General features: G+C 46.6%; 1 protein-coding gene across 39 annotated transcripts in view; it reads left to right on the plus strand.

Annotated features, from left to right (window-relative positions):
- SCRIB (scribble planar cell polarity protein) overlaps window positions 1-14803 on the plus strand; it is a 121548-nt gene that overhangs the window by 15992 nt on the left and 90753 nt on the right. For all 39 annotated transcript variants that reach the window (XM_068933730.1, XM_068933688.1, XM_068933697.1 and 36 more), the window contains exons 2-6: window positions 7730-7847; window positions 8137-8215; window positions 9306-9395; window positions 10384-10440; window positions 14304-14367. In XM_068933730.1, coding sequence (XP_068789831.1) covers window positions 7730-7847; window positions 8137-8215; window positions 9306-9395; window positions 10384-10440; window positions 14304-14367 — 408 coding nt within the window. The remainder of the gene's footprint in view (window positions 1-7729; window positions 7848-8136; window positions 8216-9305; window positions 9396-10383; window positions 10441-14303; window positions 14368-14803) is intronic.

A 14803-nucleotide genomic window follows, 5' to 3' on the forward strand; every position in this document is an offset into this window, starting at 1 on the left:
GAAGAGTTAGAGATCTGCGTGCGGTCGCAGGGCCATGATCTCATTGCAGTGACAGAGACATGGTGGGATAGTTCACATGACAGGAATGCTGTCGTGGATGGCTACGTGCTTTTTAGGAAAGACAGGCCAGGAAGGCGAGGTGGTGGAGTTGCCCTTTATGTGAGGGAGCAACTAGAATGTATGGAGCTCTGCTTAGGAGGTGGATGAAGAGCAAGTTGAGAGCCTATGGGTAAAGATTAAAGGGCAGACTAAAATGGGCAACACTGTTGTGGGGGTCTACTACAGGCCACCTGATCAGGAGGAAGTCGTCGATGAGGCCTTCTACAGACAGCTGGAAGTAGCCTCACGATCACAGGCCCTGGTTCTCATGGGAGACTTCAACCACCCTGACACCTGCTGGGGAGACAGCACAGCTAGGCACAAGCAGTCAAAGAGGTTCCTGCAGAGGCTTGATGATAATTTCTTGACTCGGGTGGTGGACACGCCAACGAGGAGAGGTGCAATGCTAGACCTTGTACTAACAAACAAAGAAGGTCTAGTTGGAGATGTGAAGGTTGGGGGCAGCCTTGGCTGCAGCGACCATGAGATGGTGGAGTTCAGGATCCTGCAAGGAAGAAGCAGGGCAATAAGTAGGATCACAATCCTGGACTTGTGGAGAGCCAACGTTGGCCTCTTCAGGGACCTTCTTGGAAGAATCCCATGGGGTAGGGCCCTGGAAGGAAGAGGGGTCCAGGAGAGCTGGTTCATATTCAAGCATCACCTCCTCCAGGCTCAAGACGGGTGCATCCCTCTGAGCAAGAAGTCGAGCAAAGCGGGCAGGAGACCTGCATGGATGAGCAAGGAACTCCTGGCCAAACTCCAGCAGAAGAAGGAAGTACACAGAATGTGGAAAAGGGGACAGGCCACTTGGGAGGAATACAGGGACATTGTCAGAGCGTGCAGGGATGCGACAAGGAAGGCTAAGGCCCAGTTGGAATTAAATGTGGCAAGGGATGTCAAGGACAACAAGAAGGGGTTCTTCAAATACATCAATAGCAAAAGGAAGACTAGGGAAAACGTGGGCCCACTGCTGAATGGGGCGGGTGCCCTGGTGACAAAGGATACAGAGAAGGCAGAGTTGCTGAATGCTGCCTTTGCTTCAGTCTTTCCTGCTAAGGCCAGTCCTCAGGAATTCCAGACCTTGGAGACAAGAGAGGAAGTCTGGAGAAAGGAAGACTCTCCCTTGGTTGAGGAGGATCAGGTTAGAGATCATTTGTCCAAACTGGCAAAAGCCCTCTTCATGCTACCATAATAAAACCCATTCATGAGCAAAGCAGTCTGTAAAGAGAAAAAACAGATCAGTTGGTGCATCTGTACCAGCGGCATTTCATTGGGACAGTCTTGTTGGCAAGGGGTTAATCCTCTTCTCATCTCTGACAGAACGTTGCAGATGAGTAGTAAGTCACTGATATGTGGCAGGATTCACAAAAAGGATTGTTTTCTAGTCAGAGTGAACATGGTGTCTCAATTGGATTCTGTTTAATTTTCTTTTTTTTAGCAAATATAAAATCTTAATTCTTGCACCGGAGCACTAATTCTCTGGGAAAGTGTGGTTCTTGTGACCTTCATTGATGACTTTTGACTGGTTTGAATTTCTGTCACGTTGAAATATTTTATTCAAGTCCAGCTTAATTGTCTCTTAAGAAGTGGAACCTACTACTCTATTGTCTTGCTGTTTGCTGAATGGAAATTTGAGCACTGAACTGATAGTCTGTCAGTACTTTGAGGTTTTGGGGTTTTTGATGTTGCTCTTTTTTTTTTTTTTTTTTTTTTAACTGTGGCAGAGAAAATGCTGTTTAACAAACTGGCGTTAAAAAGGTAGCATACAAAGCAAGGTATTTTGGAAGATCATAGTCAGATGTCTTCCTGAAGCAAAATGATTTGGGCAGGAAGAATTATGAGATTGCCAAAATAGCCTGATTCTAAAGCTTGATCTGCACTTTACAGATGTGTCCGTGTGCATGTAGGCTTTGATTATTTTCAGTAACATAGTTATGCTAGTAAAAGACCTGTTATGCAGTTTGTTTTGTTAAATTACAATAAACTGCATGAATATAATTGCTGTGCTAAAGAACTCTTTTGTTATTTTGATTTTGATGGACTACCTAAGAAAGTAACTCTTAAGGGCAGGCAAAACTGAAGTCAACTGTTTACTGCTACCAATTTGCCTCGCAGATGGTTAGCTTTTTTAATCTATATCGTGCCAAATAAATGCTTCCCATATATTTTGCAGTGCAATGCACAGCATGATTTTATCCTTGCATACTCCAAACAAAAATGTATTTGAAAAAGTGTGCGCGTCTATTTTGAGACTGCCCAAAATCTATAGCCAGAAGCGCTAGACATTTGGAATATAGATGCTCTTTTCCTTTTGTTATTTTCTGACTTGTAGACTTTACCAGGTCAACATAATGTCTTGCTTGGAATTTCCTTGCGTTCTAAAATTAGGAGAAGGAGCTGGGAAACAATAGCACATCAAGTCTGTGAATCTCCTGTTCTGGCTTGAAACTTTGTTGTCATTTAAGACTTTCACCTACTTCCTTGCTTGTTACATTGATTTGCATTAGATACACTGAATTAAAAGAACTTCTGCTGTTCAACGTTGAGAGGACTTTTCTACTGATAATGCTTTGCTTTACTACTTGTGGACGTACAGAGTATAAATTCATATCACTGCTGTTCACCCTAGAGCGCTTCTTGTTTTCATGTGGAAGTAGAACCGCCTCAGTGTAGCAAAGGCATCGTTCTGCGATCCCTCAAACACGCATGCACAGCCAGCAGCGCTTCCTGACCAAGAAGTCTGTATGGGAAACTGCAGGGTTTTTGATCTACAGGAGATAAACTTTTCAAGTCTGCTTAGACCTCATCGCCGTCACAGAATCACAGAATCGTTTAGGTTGGAAGGGACCTCTGGAGGTCATCTAGTCCAACCTCCCTGCTCAAGCAGGGTCCTCTAGAGCATATTGCCCAGGATCACATCCAGACAGGTTTTGAATATCTGCAGGGAAGGAGACTCCACTACCTCTCTGGGCAACCTGTTCCAATGCTCTGTCACCCTCACAGTGAAGAAGTTTTTTCTCAGGTTCAGATGGAACTTCCTGTGGTTCAGTTTCTGCCCATTGCCTCTCGTCCTGTTGCTGGGCACCACGGAGAAGAGGCTGGCCTCATCCTCTTGACGCTCCCCCTTCAGATACTTGTACACGTTGATGAGATCCCCTCTCAATCTTCTCTTCTCCAGGCTGAACAGGCCCAGCTCTTGCAGCCTTTCTTCCTAGGAGAGGTGCTCCAGCCCTCTAATCGTCTTGGTAGCCCTCCACTGGACTCTCTCCAGGAGTGCCATGTCTCTCTTGTACTGGGGAGCCCAGAACTGGACACCATACTCCAGGTGAGGCCTCCCCAGGGCAGAGGAGAGGGGCAGGATCACCTCCCTCCACCTGCTGGCAACACTCTGCCTAATGCACCCCGGGAGACCATTGGCCTTCTTGGCCACAAGGGCACACTGCTGGCTCATGCTTAACTTGTTGTCCACCAGCACTCCCAGGTCCTTCTCGGCAGAGCTACTTTCCAGCAGGTCTACCCCCAGCCTGTACTGGTGCATGGGATTATTCCTGCCTAGGTGCAGGACTCTCCACTTGCCTTTGTTGGATTTCGTGAGGTTCCTCTCGGCCCAGCTCTCCAGCCTGTCCAGGTCCCTCGGAATGGCAGCACAGTCTTCTGGTGTGACAGCCACTCCTCCCAGCTTAGTATCGTCAGCAAACTTGCTGAGGGTGCACTCTGTCCCTTCCTCCAGGTCATGGATGAATACATTGAACAAGACTGGAGCCAGGACTGACCCCTGGGGGACACCACTAGCCACAGGCCTCCAACTTGACTCTGCGCCATTCACCACAACCCTCTGAGCTCGGCCATCCAGCCAGTTCTCAAGCCACCTCACTGTCCACTCGTCTAGCCCACACTTCCTGAGCTTACCTAGGAGGCTGTGATGGGAGACAGTGTCCAAAGCCTTGCTGAAGTCCAGGTAGACAACATGCACTGCTCTGCCCTCATCTACCCAGCCAGTCGTTCCGTCATAGAAGGCTATCAGATTGGTCAAGCATGATTTCCCTTTGGTGAATCCATGCTGACTACTCCTGATCACCTTCTTGTCCTCCAGATGCTTAGTGATGACCTTCAGGAGGAGCTGTTCCATCACCTTTCCAGGGGTGGAGGGGAGGCTGACAGGCCTGTAGTTTCCTGGCTCCTCCTTCTTGCCCTTTTTGAAGACTGGCGTGACATTGGCTTTCTTCCAGTCCTCAGGCACCTCTCCTGATCTCCAGGGCCTTTCAAAGATGATGGAGAGTGGCCTAGCGATAACATCTGCCAGCTCCCTCAGCCCTCGTGGGTGCATCCCATCAGGGCCCATGGATTTATGGATGTCAAGTTTGGACAAAAGATCTCTAACCTGATCCTCCTCAACCAAGGGAGAGTCTTCCTTTCTCCAGACTTCCTCTCTTGTCTCCAAGGTCTGGAATTCCTGAGGACTGGCCTGAGCAGTGAAGACGGAAGCAAAGGCAGCATTCAATAACCCGCCCCATTCAGCAGTGGGCCCACGTTTTCCCTCGTCTTCCTTTTGCTATTGATGTATTTGAAGAACCCCTTCTTGTTGTCCTTGACATCCCTTGCCACATTTAATTCCAACTGGGCCTTAGCCTTCCTTGTCGCATCCCTGCACGCTCTGACAACGTCCCTGTATTCCTCCCAAGTGGCCTGTCCCCTTTTCCACATTCTGTGTACTTCCTTCTTCTGCTGGAGTTTGGCCAGGAGTTCCTTGCTCATCCATGCAGGTCTCCTGCCCGCTTTGCTCGACTTCTTGCTCAGAGGGATGCACCCGTCTTGAGCCTGGAGGAGGTGATGCTTGAATATGAACCAGCTCTCCTGGACCCCTCTTCCTTCCAGGGCCCTACCCCATGAGATTCTTCCAAGAAGGTCCCTGAAGAGGCCAACGTTGGCTCTCCACAAGTCCAGGATTGTGATCCTACTTATTGCCCTGCTTCTTCCTTGCAGGATCCTGAACTCCACCATCTCATGGTCGCTGCAGCCAAGGCTGCCCCCAACCTTCACATCTCCAACTAGACCTTCTTTGTTTGTTAGTACAAGGTCTAGCATTGCACCTCTCCTCGTTGGCGTGTCCACCACCCGAGTCAAGAAATTATCATCAATCCTCTGCAGGAACCTCTTTGACTGTTTGTGCCTAGCTGTGCTGTCTCCCCAGCAGGTGTCAGGGTGGTTGAAGTCTCCCATGAGAACCAGGGCCTGTGATCGTGAGGCTACTTCCAGCTGTCTGTAGAAGGCCTCATCGACGACTTCCTCCTGGTCAGGTGGCCTGTAGTAGACCCCCACAACAGTGTTGCCCATTTTAGTCTGCCCTTTAATCTTTACCCATAGGCTCTCAACTTGCTCTTCATCCACCTCCTAAGCAGAGCTCCATACATTCTAGTTGCTCCCTCACATAAAGGGCAACTCCACCACCTCGCCTTCCTGGCCTGTCTTTCCTAAAAAGCACGTAGCCATCCACGACAGCATTCCTGTCATGTGAACTATCCCACCATGTCTCTGTCACTGCAATGAGATCATGGCCCTGCGACCGCACACGGATCTCTAACTCTTCCTGTTTATTCCCAATGCTGCGTGCATTGGTGTACAGGCATTTCAGAGAGCCAGTCAAGCACGCAGGCTTCCCAGGAGAGGTGCAAGAGGATCCTCCATAGCCATGTTCCATGCTGTCTCCCTTGGCTGTATGCACCCGCTGCAGGCATCCTGACTCGAGCGGTGTTTTACTGACTCTCCTGCCACTATACCACTCCCCTTCCCCCATCTTGCCTAGTTTAAAGCCCTCCTTACCCGGCTGGCCAATCTGTTGGCAAAGAAGTGCGTGCCCCGCTTGGTAAGGTGGATGTGGAGAGCCAATGTCCCTGCCAGTGGAGTGAGCAAGTCTCTTTATGGTCTATGTATCTTTTAATTTTAATTTTGTACAATGACTTTTCATTCTTTACTTCTCTTTTGTTTGATCTGTATTAAAAGCAGCAGACTATTGGGATCTGCAGTGTTATGAGTGAGAGGTTTTTTTTTTTCTTTCCTTCTGAACATGAACAAATTTCAGTACCCCACAACCGTTCCTGGGACAAGTCTGTTTCAGCAATCCTTTCTGCAGGTGGATTACTGTAAAAGCAACTGGGAAAGGAAGTTCAGACCTCAAATTCTTGTTTGGTCTTTTTCATTGTAGTCTGAATAAGCATTCCTGACTCTCTGAATCTGTTTTCTGATCTGTGAACAAGTTTGCTTTTACATCTCCTATTGCTTGCTGTACCTCCCCATCTGCCTTTCGCTTAAGACAGACAGTGCGATTACACTGATTAGAAGCAGTCTGTGTGTCACTTTGTAGACATGAGTTTGCTCCTAGCTTTACCTCTACTTTCTTTTGCATCAGTGGTTGAGTTACTTACCTTCTTATGGTTTGGTCATCTAAAAGTCATAAACTGAGAGTGATGACTTAGAGTAATAGTTTGTATTGTGGCAGAGCCTGAACACATAATTTATAGACTTGCCTCACAGTATTACTATGTGTATGTGTAATAGTCTCTGTCTTTATCTATTTGTGGATTATGGGTGAACCCCTTAAATCTATCTCATTTTCTGCAGTGGTCTAATATTGTTTGTTATTCCTGGCCACTCTGAAACGATCCAGGAAATGTAGCAAACACCGCAGCCTTGAGTTCCGTCCTGTCCAGTATCCTATGTCTGACAATAGTTAGAAGCAGCTGCAAGATTCACTAAGTGTACAGTTATAGCATAAGTTACGTACAGAAGACTTTCTGAGGGACTGTTTGCCTCTGGAAAGAGGATGGTTGATGGATCTTCTGATTTACTGTTTATAGCTAATAAAACTCACTTCTGAGGGCAAGGCTGGGTTTAAGAATTTGGATGTTGTTGAACTGGAAGACCTCTAGAGGTCTCTTCCTGTCAACTTTTCCAATTTTGATGTTTCTAGGAAGGTATTCTTCCTCTAATTCTTGGTTACTTGAGCCCTATGGATCATTTGCGTGCTCCTTTTCTTTCCCAGTTCAAGTAGCCCAGCCCTTTTTTCTGTTGCCTTAGAGACTGGTCACTGATGTCCCTGATGAAATGCACTGTACAGTGCAGATGTTGATGACAACAAGGACAGGACTTCAATCTGAAAGTCCCCTCCAGCTACATGTTCCTAGTGTTTCTTTTTTTTTGTTGACTTCTCTGGATCAGCCTTATAAACATCATAGTGCCTACTGTCGTGACTTTATAGCGACTTTCTAATGAGGCTAATGTTTTCATGCCTAAGGTGTACTGTTGTGTAGGGAAGCAGGTGCATTTTCTGCTCCAGGGAACTTCTGTTTTGCATCCTACGAGGAATGAAGAAAGTCAGTAGGATAATGGAGGTGTTAAATGAATCATCAAGCTAAACTCACTACATGCCTTTCTCCTTTTACCCTCCTTTCCTGTAGACCGTAAGTGGGGTTCTCATCTGTTCAGTAGTTGCACTTTGAGGACCTCAGCAGGACAGAGGTTATGAGAGAAGGCAGTTGACTCCAAGGATGGATGTTCAGATTTGCTCTGAGGTGAGAAGATAGGTTTTCCATGGAACTGCTGCTGACCCAGTTTTGTTCTCTTCCCATCCTAGCCTTTCTTTAGGCTTCTGAACCTGCGCAAGCTGGGCCTGAGTGACAATGAAATCCAGAGACTTCCCCCTGAGGTTGCCAACTTCATGCAGCTGGTGGAACTGGATATCTCCCGTAATGGTAAGGTCAAAGCTAAATAGGGAGTGGAGCACCTGTGCTTGGGCCCCAGTGCCCTGCTTCTCTCAGTACAGTAGTTCTACTCAGTGTACTACTCTGTGCACTTCTGTTCTGGAGTAGGCATTATCCTTTCACCATCCCCCAGAGTGATCTCCCACCCAGAGTGGGTCCTGAGCTGTGAAATTTTGGTTGTCTTACTGTGTGTCAGGCTGTCACCAGTGCCTGTTGTCCCATTTTTCCATTTGATAGGCTCTTCTCAAGCTTCTTTTTTTTCTTTTACATATTTTTCCAGACATTCCAGAAATTCCTGAAAGCATCAAATTCTGCAAATCCTTGGAGATCGCAGACTTCAGTGGGAATCCCCTCTCCAGGTAGGAAGGCACATGCAGTCCTTTTACACTGTGGAGAATCAAGGTTGAGGTTCCTCATTCTCCTAAGCTTTCTCTGGTCTTCATCTTGTAATCAGCTTCCCTTGAAGTCAAAGCCAAGATCTATGGCAGGATCTCTATCTTATTTATTACTTAGGATAGCCATGCTCTGACCTCTGTGTTTGGTCAGAGTCTCTCTGACATCACGGTGCCTGGAGCTATGTCCAAGAACAGGACTCTGCCCTCTCTCTTCAGTCTTCTATCCATGCAGCTCTTAATCCATAGTGCTTGGGGACTTTAGCTGTGGCTCATCTGCGTTTACAAACTGTGCTTTCAGGTGCTGATGACTAGATGCATTCTCTACCAGGGTCCGTGGAGATGTCATTCTTACTCCAGCTACCTGCTGCCCTGTGTGCTCCTGGGCAAGCGTTGCCCAAGTTGCCCTTTAATTAGATTTAACTTTGCTTCCCTCTTGTGGTGCCAAACACTGTCAGAACAGGATAAGCTTTTCAGTCAATGAGAATCCCCATGCTACAGCAATGACCAGCAGTTCTTACCCTAAAAGTTATCTACCAAGGTCTTTTTGTGTCCTGGAGTTTGTAGAATGTATGCCAAGAGCAGTGGGGCAGAACAGCTCCAGGAATAGCCTGTATACAGCAAAGGATATCTCCTATTTATGGCTCTTTCCCTGTTCTATTGCACCCTGGAGTTGCTTTGGTAATACTGCTTGGTCCCAGGAAATGCAGCAGTGTCATCTACAAAAGTAGCTGTAGATTTGGATTACTTGGTAGCCCTCTCTCCTCCCAAGCTTAAATGACCACATGGCATAGCTTAGCCACGGAGTCGTGCTTGAATACTGCAGAGCCAAGTTTGCCCAGTGGGGCACGTAGTGCCTTTGCTGCAAGGGGATATTGGTGTCTTGGGAATGGGGTGTGTGCTAGATCAGGAGCCAAGGTCAGAGTAGGTTTCTGCTTTTCTTTTTGCACGTGTTACTAGCAGTTGGGATAAGACTGGGTTTTCAGATATTTGAAGGAGGTGTTCAGGGCTTTGTGCACAGAACTTTAATGGTGTTCATTTTGTCATGTTTTCACAGGCTTCCTGAGGGTTTCACGCAGTTGCGGAGCCTTGGCCATTTGGCCCTGAATGATGTGTCCCTGCAGAGCCTCCCCAATGATATTGGGAAGTGAGTACGCCTCCACTCCTTATATGATGGGGGGTTCATGCTTTTAGGGTGGCAACACTAGCAGGATTTGTGGGGAAACTGTGCCCTCCCAATCACAGCTTGCCACTATACTGAATGTACTATCTGAGCACCTCTGAGCCTTACCCTTGATGAAAGATAACCTTTTAAAGAGGTTCCTTCCCTGGACTCAGCTGCTTCTCCTCCTTCACTCCCCCAGTAGCGTTTCTGCCTTTCCAGTTGTGTCAAATCAGTTGTTGGTGTGTGAGTATTGCAACTGAGTGGGTAGGAACCTCAGCTGGAGGGTTGGTGAGAATAATAGTTTATCATTTAGGTTGGTTGTGCTCAACTTGCTATTTATGTATGAATCCCCTGCATAACCCAGCAGCTAGATGCATGTCACTGTCTCCAGGTTCCGGTTGGCAGCTGCAGTACAGGGAGAAGAAAGCACTCAATTGTGCTTCCACAGACTGTCTGTGGCACAGGCAAGGAGTGAATCCAGGCCTCTCAAATCCTAAGAGTCTGTCTTTTCTTCTGATATGAGTACCCGTTTGCCCCCTTCCAAGCAGGTGTGTTCTGTCTGGTGATGCTCACGTGATGAGTGCTGCTAGCAAATGGCCAAGACAAAGCCCTTGTGGCACTGCCCATGAGATGTAGTGCCTCTCCCATGGGATTTGACTTCCTGCATGTGAGGGTTTTTATCCTTCTGGGCAGGCAGTCCTGTATGTAATACTACGTTTCCTTGCCCTGGGTTTGGACACAGCGTTGTTTCCCCATGACTTTGCAATAGGAAATCACCATCATCATGAGTGATTTAAGATCCTTTTTGTTTTGTGTTTTCCCCGCCACATACATTTTTGCACACACACTTGGACATATTCATTTGTGCAGGCCATGAGGGTCTGTCCCAAGGGAGAGGTATGAGCATCTCCTTGTGTCCCTGAGGCCCTATCTAATGAGTCTGGCTTCCTTGCTCCTTTTTCTCTTGCAGTTTGGCCAACCTGGTGACTTTGGAGCTGCGTGAGAACCTGCTAAAGACTCTCCCTACGTGAGTATCTATCTGATGGTTTCAGGAGTATCCTGCCTGATTATTATTATTATTATTGCATTTCTCAGGGACTTGTTGTCATTGTACTACCGACTGTAGCACTTTGCTTGGGAGGGCTTGAGGCTTTGAGCAAATTAGCTGTATCTTGCTGAATTTTTGTAGATGTGGGTGAGGAAGGAGAGAGATGGTACAGGGCTCAAGAACAGGGAAGGGTATTTAGGGTCTATACTCAGTTTCTATGCCGGATTGATTTGGAATAGACAGGGTTCCAAGGCAGCCACTGGAAGTGATGAGAACCCTGGAAGTGGAGCAAATGACAGATTATTTTGGAAAAAGAGAAAAGAATGTACTGATATGGGTGTAGGAAGAACTCTGTATATGGTGGAGTTAGAAACTTGAGGAAGAGCAGATACGGCTAAAGGCATGTTTTGCTTCTGATACCTCTGTTTCTTGGGTGTCCTTTCTGGTTGTCCTAGTTGAGCAGTTCTATGGGAAGGGGTGAGATATCTGGCTTTCCTACAAGGGACAAGGAAAAAGCCAGCCAGGGAGAAAAGGTAAGTCACTTTAAATGTTTCAGTGAGTCAGGGACAGAGGTTGCTTCCTGGCAGAACATCTCATTGGTTCAGCTGATGCAACCAAGTAGATAGGTTGTGGGGAACTGATGAGGCTGAACATTAATCTCTAGTTTGGGGCCCATCAGAGTTGTCTGCTGAGTTTTCTAACCTATATTAGCTGTTTCATCTCGTCTTCTGCCTGCCAGTCCATCCAATTGATGATCCACCAGTCTTCACTGAAGACATGTTGGAAGGGATTCCACTTGGCTCTTTGAATAGCAGTGTGTTTTGGTGCCACATGACCTTCTCGGTGAATATGTGAAGAATGGAATTGTAGACACTCTTCCTCAGTGCTCTCTCACTATTCATAGCAAGTATTCAGTTTGGCAACCTGTATTTCTCCCTTGTTTCCCTGCCTTATATAAAGAGGGGCAAAGGAGGCATCTGATGATATAGTGTTCAAGCAGGACTTTGTGACTCTGAACAATTAGGGCTTTAGTCTTGCTTCTTCTGTGATGGTCTTGCCTCCCTCATTGCGAGACATTACTGTGACTCGTAACATATGCTCTTGCTGATGGTTGTTTTCCTCTGGGACCTGCAAGTACAGGCTTTACTCAACGTCAATTATATTGGCTCATAGAATTCATGTGTGTCGATTTTGACCCAGAGGACAAGACTGCTTTCAAAAAGGAGCTGAAAGAGTCTACACTGGTCAGCTCCCAGGCTTCACACCTACTGATTACACAATGATGATGGAAGCACAATTCAAATTAACATTATCATCTTGTCTCTGATGCCAAAGTCACTGGATCTTTCTGCACAGAAATTCTCAGCACTGAAGCCTTGTTGCAGAAAGGTGACATTAAGAAACCAGCTGAGGTGGCCTCACATGGAATACACCCACAAGGGGGAAGGTGAGAGCCAAAGCTCTTTACACCAGGCTGAAAACTGGCAAGTGAGAGAAGTTCAGGTCCTATTGTTGGGACCCACTGGTGGCTGTTCCATGTGTTCTCTGTAATCATACAGGCAGACAGACAACAATGCTTTGGTGCATTGTTTAAACAAAGGGTGCATACCATTGGTGCAATAGCTACATCCAGACTTGGACTTCCAAACTTCAGTGAAGAATGATCCCAGTGACTTTTCGCCATCTAGGAACTAGCAAGGACCTGGAGATTGAGTACGCAGTCTGTAACCAAACCCATATTGTTTCAGGGGAGATCTCTTATGCCTAGTTTTCCCTTGCTTCCCTGTGTTAGATCTGTACGCCACCCAGCATGATATTTGCAGCATGCCATGAATTTGGGGGGTTTTTCTTTGAGAAATAAGTTCAGACTTCATACTCATCCTGCAGTGCAATTCCAACTTCTTTTCATTTTTCCCAAATCACAGGATGCTGTCCAAAAGTAGAAATAGTGGGGTCTTGAAGGCCAAGACACTTTTCATCAAATCTATCAATCGAATATGAGATCTGAATCAAGACCAAAGAAATTTCATCCAGATCTGAAGCCCTTGTACTTAGTCTGGTTACAAATTGTGCCCAACAATGGCTGTAAACAAGTCTAAGTAATCATGCTAAAGAATAGAATGACTTATCAAATTGGGCAGGATTTTCAGTTTGCAAGTTTGCTGAGCTCAGTAGATAGATGAGCTTCAGTACTGTGAGTTTGTGACTATGTAATGCCTAAGCAGCCTTTTGGTTTTGGGTTTGTTTGTTTGTTTGTTTTTGTTCAGCTCCTTAGGATCCAGCTTGCAATGGTCTTGGTTTGTCAAAACTTGGTCGTTCATTAGTCTTCTATTGTCAACTGAGTTTCTAAACGGTTCAGCTCATACGGCTGGTTATCGCTCCTCATCTGTCCTATCCAGATGGGACACAGTTGGGAAGGATGGTTCACGCTGATTATTCTCATAGAATAGTGGATGGTCATCTATACTGAGGCATCTTGCAGGACCTCATAAATCAGCATGGATTCCACAGTTCACTTGCACCTATTTTGGGAATTCAAACTGTGACGGTGCTAAGGAAGTCATGGCTTCTTCATCTTTCTGAGTAGTCAAAGAGCAAATATACAGTCATAACGAGGCACTGCTATACAACAGAATCCGTCTGATTATCCTGTTGATAAACCTTTGCTTGAGTTCATGTGGTATCTCACAATCCACCACTGCATAAGATGAGGTCTTCCTCTTCCCACGTTGCTCCAATACTTTTACAGCCTGTCCCAGCCAGGGCAAATCTTTTTTATTGCTTTCTGGCAGACTTGCAGCCCTCAACTTCCTTAGTTTGGGTGGCAGAAATGCATAGCTGTACAGTGATTTCTATGCAAGGGCAATTCCTTATGAAAATAAAAAGGGCTGAAGACTCTCCAGGTTGGGTACATGGGCAGGGTTAAGATTCTTTTCCTTAGCCTTAGTAGAGTTTTTCTTTGACTTAGTAGAGCAAGAGACAGCAACCTCTGTTTGGGGGAGTATGGGTTGGAGTTGAGGGGGTAGCACTGAGAGTTGAGAATACGTGAACAGCCTGGCCACGTGAGAAGAACTGAATTCTAGTGTTGTGGGTCTGTGGATTGGAGCTTTTATACCAGCAGTTTGCAATGCGTCTGGATACTCAGGGCACATCCTTGACCCCGCTGCGTTGACGTGCTCTGGCTCCCATGCAGGCTTCTCACAGATACTGATCTTGCCTAGTGACCTTCTTGTCTGTACATATCTTTACCTTATCTGAGACATCATGCCAGCGTTGCCTTTCCCTTTTTCTTAAAAGCATGGGGCTCCCATTTAGGGAGATTGGGACTATAGAGTTGTTAGTTCCCTCCTCTCCCAGCAGCTATGCTCCCTTTGCGCCCCAATTACGTATTGTCCTCTGCTGACTCTCTCCTGTTACCTGCTACTCTATGCTCAGGTCCCCATCCGTGCAACCAAAATTGGTGGCAACGTTAAGGTGCGGCTTGTCATCTGTTGTGTTTTTGCTTGAAGAGAGTGGGTTTTATGGTGGGAGGGGGAGAGAACAAGTTGGTGTTATTATGGAAATTGGCCACTTTGGGGACTGCTTGGGCCACTGATCCCAATTCCTCAGTGCAGATGGCCTGGCTTGGGGGGAGGGTGCCAACTCCCCTAAACTACTTGGCTCAGAGGGACTATGAAAAGGGTCAGAGTTGCCCCATCTGTTTCAGGAATTATTCAAAATTATGCAATTTATGAGATATGTGTCCCTGATGCTAACCCTCCTTTCTTTCTTTTTCTCTCTCTCTCTCTCTCTCTCTCTCTCTCTCTCTCTCTCTTCCCCTCTCTATTCCCTGTATCTTGCAGTTCACTCTCATTCCTTGTCAAGTTAGAGCAGTTGGATCTTGGTGGCAATGACCTGGAAGTACTGGTAGGTGAGGGATGGTGGGGAGGGAACATGGGTGGTTGGTAGGGGCAGCACCCTAAACATTTGTGGAAGCAAGTGGTTTTTCATCTGAAATACAAAGAAATAGACCCTTAGGTTGTCTGGGAAAATTGTGGTCTGCCCACCATGGCCTAGTCATTGTTCCCATAATGTTCACTTCACGTGTTGGCCCTGTACCTCGCTTCCCACTATTCTGTTGCACTACTTGCTCTGCTCTTTCCAAGCCCTTTTGGTCTGGGAAGTTCTGCCTTGCTATCTAGCTGCCTTAGGATCTTTCCTTTCCAATTCTGAGATTCTCTACTTGTTACTCCCTTTCTCTTCTGTGTTGCCCTCTGCCACCATCTGTTGCTTCTTTACTTCTGCTAGGCCAGCTTTCTACCCTTCCCCTTTCTGATTTGAATTCTTCACTAGAACGAAAGTG

This window comes from Struthio camelus, chromosome 2 (assembly GCF_040807025.1).
Source record: "Struthio camelus isolate bStrCam1 chromosome 2, bStrCam1.hap1, whole genome shotgun sequence".
In the NCBI taxonomy this organism is placed as follows: domain Eukaryota; kingdom Metazoa; phylum Chordata; class Aves; order Struthioniformes; family Struthionidae; genus Struthio; species Struthio camelus.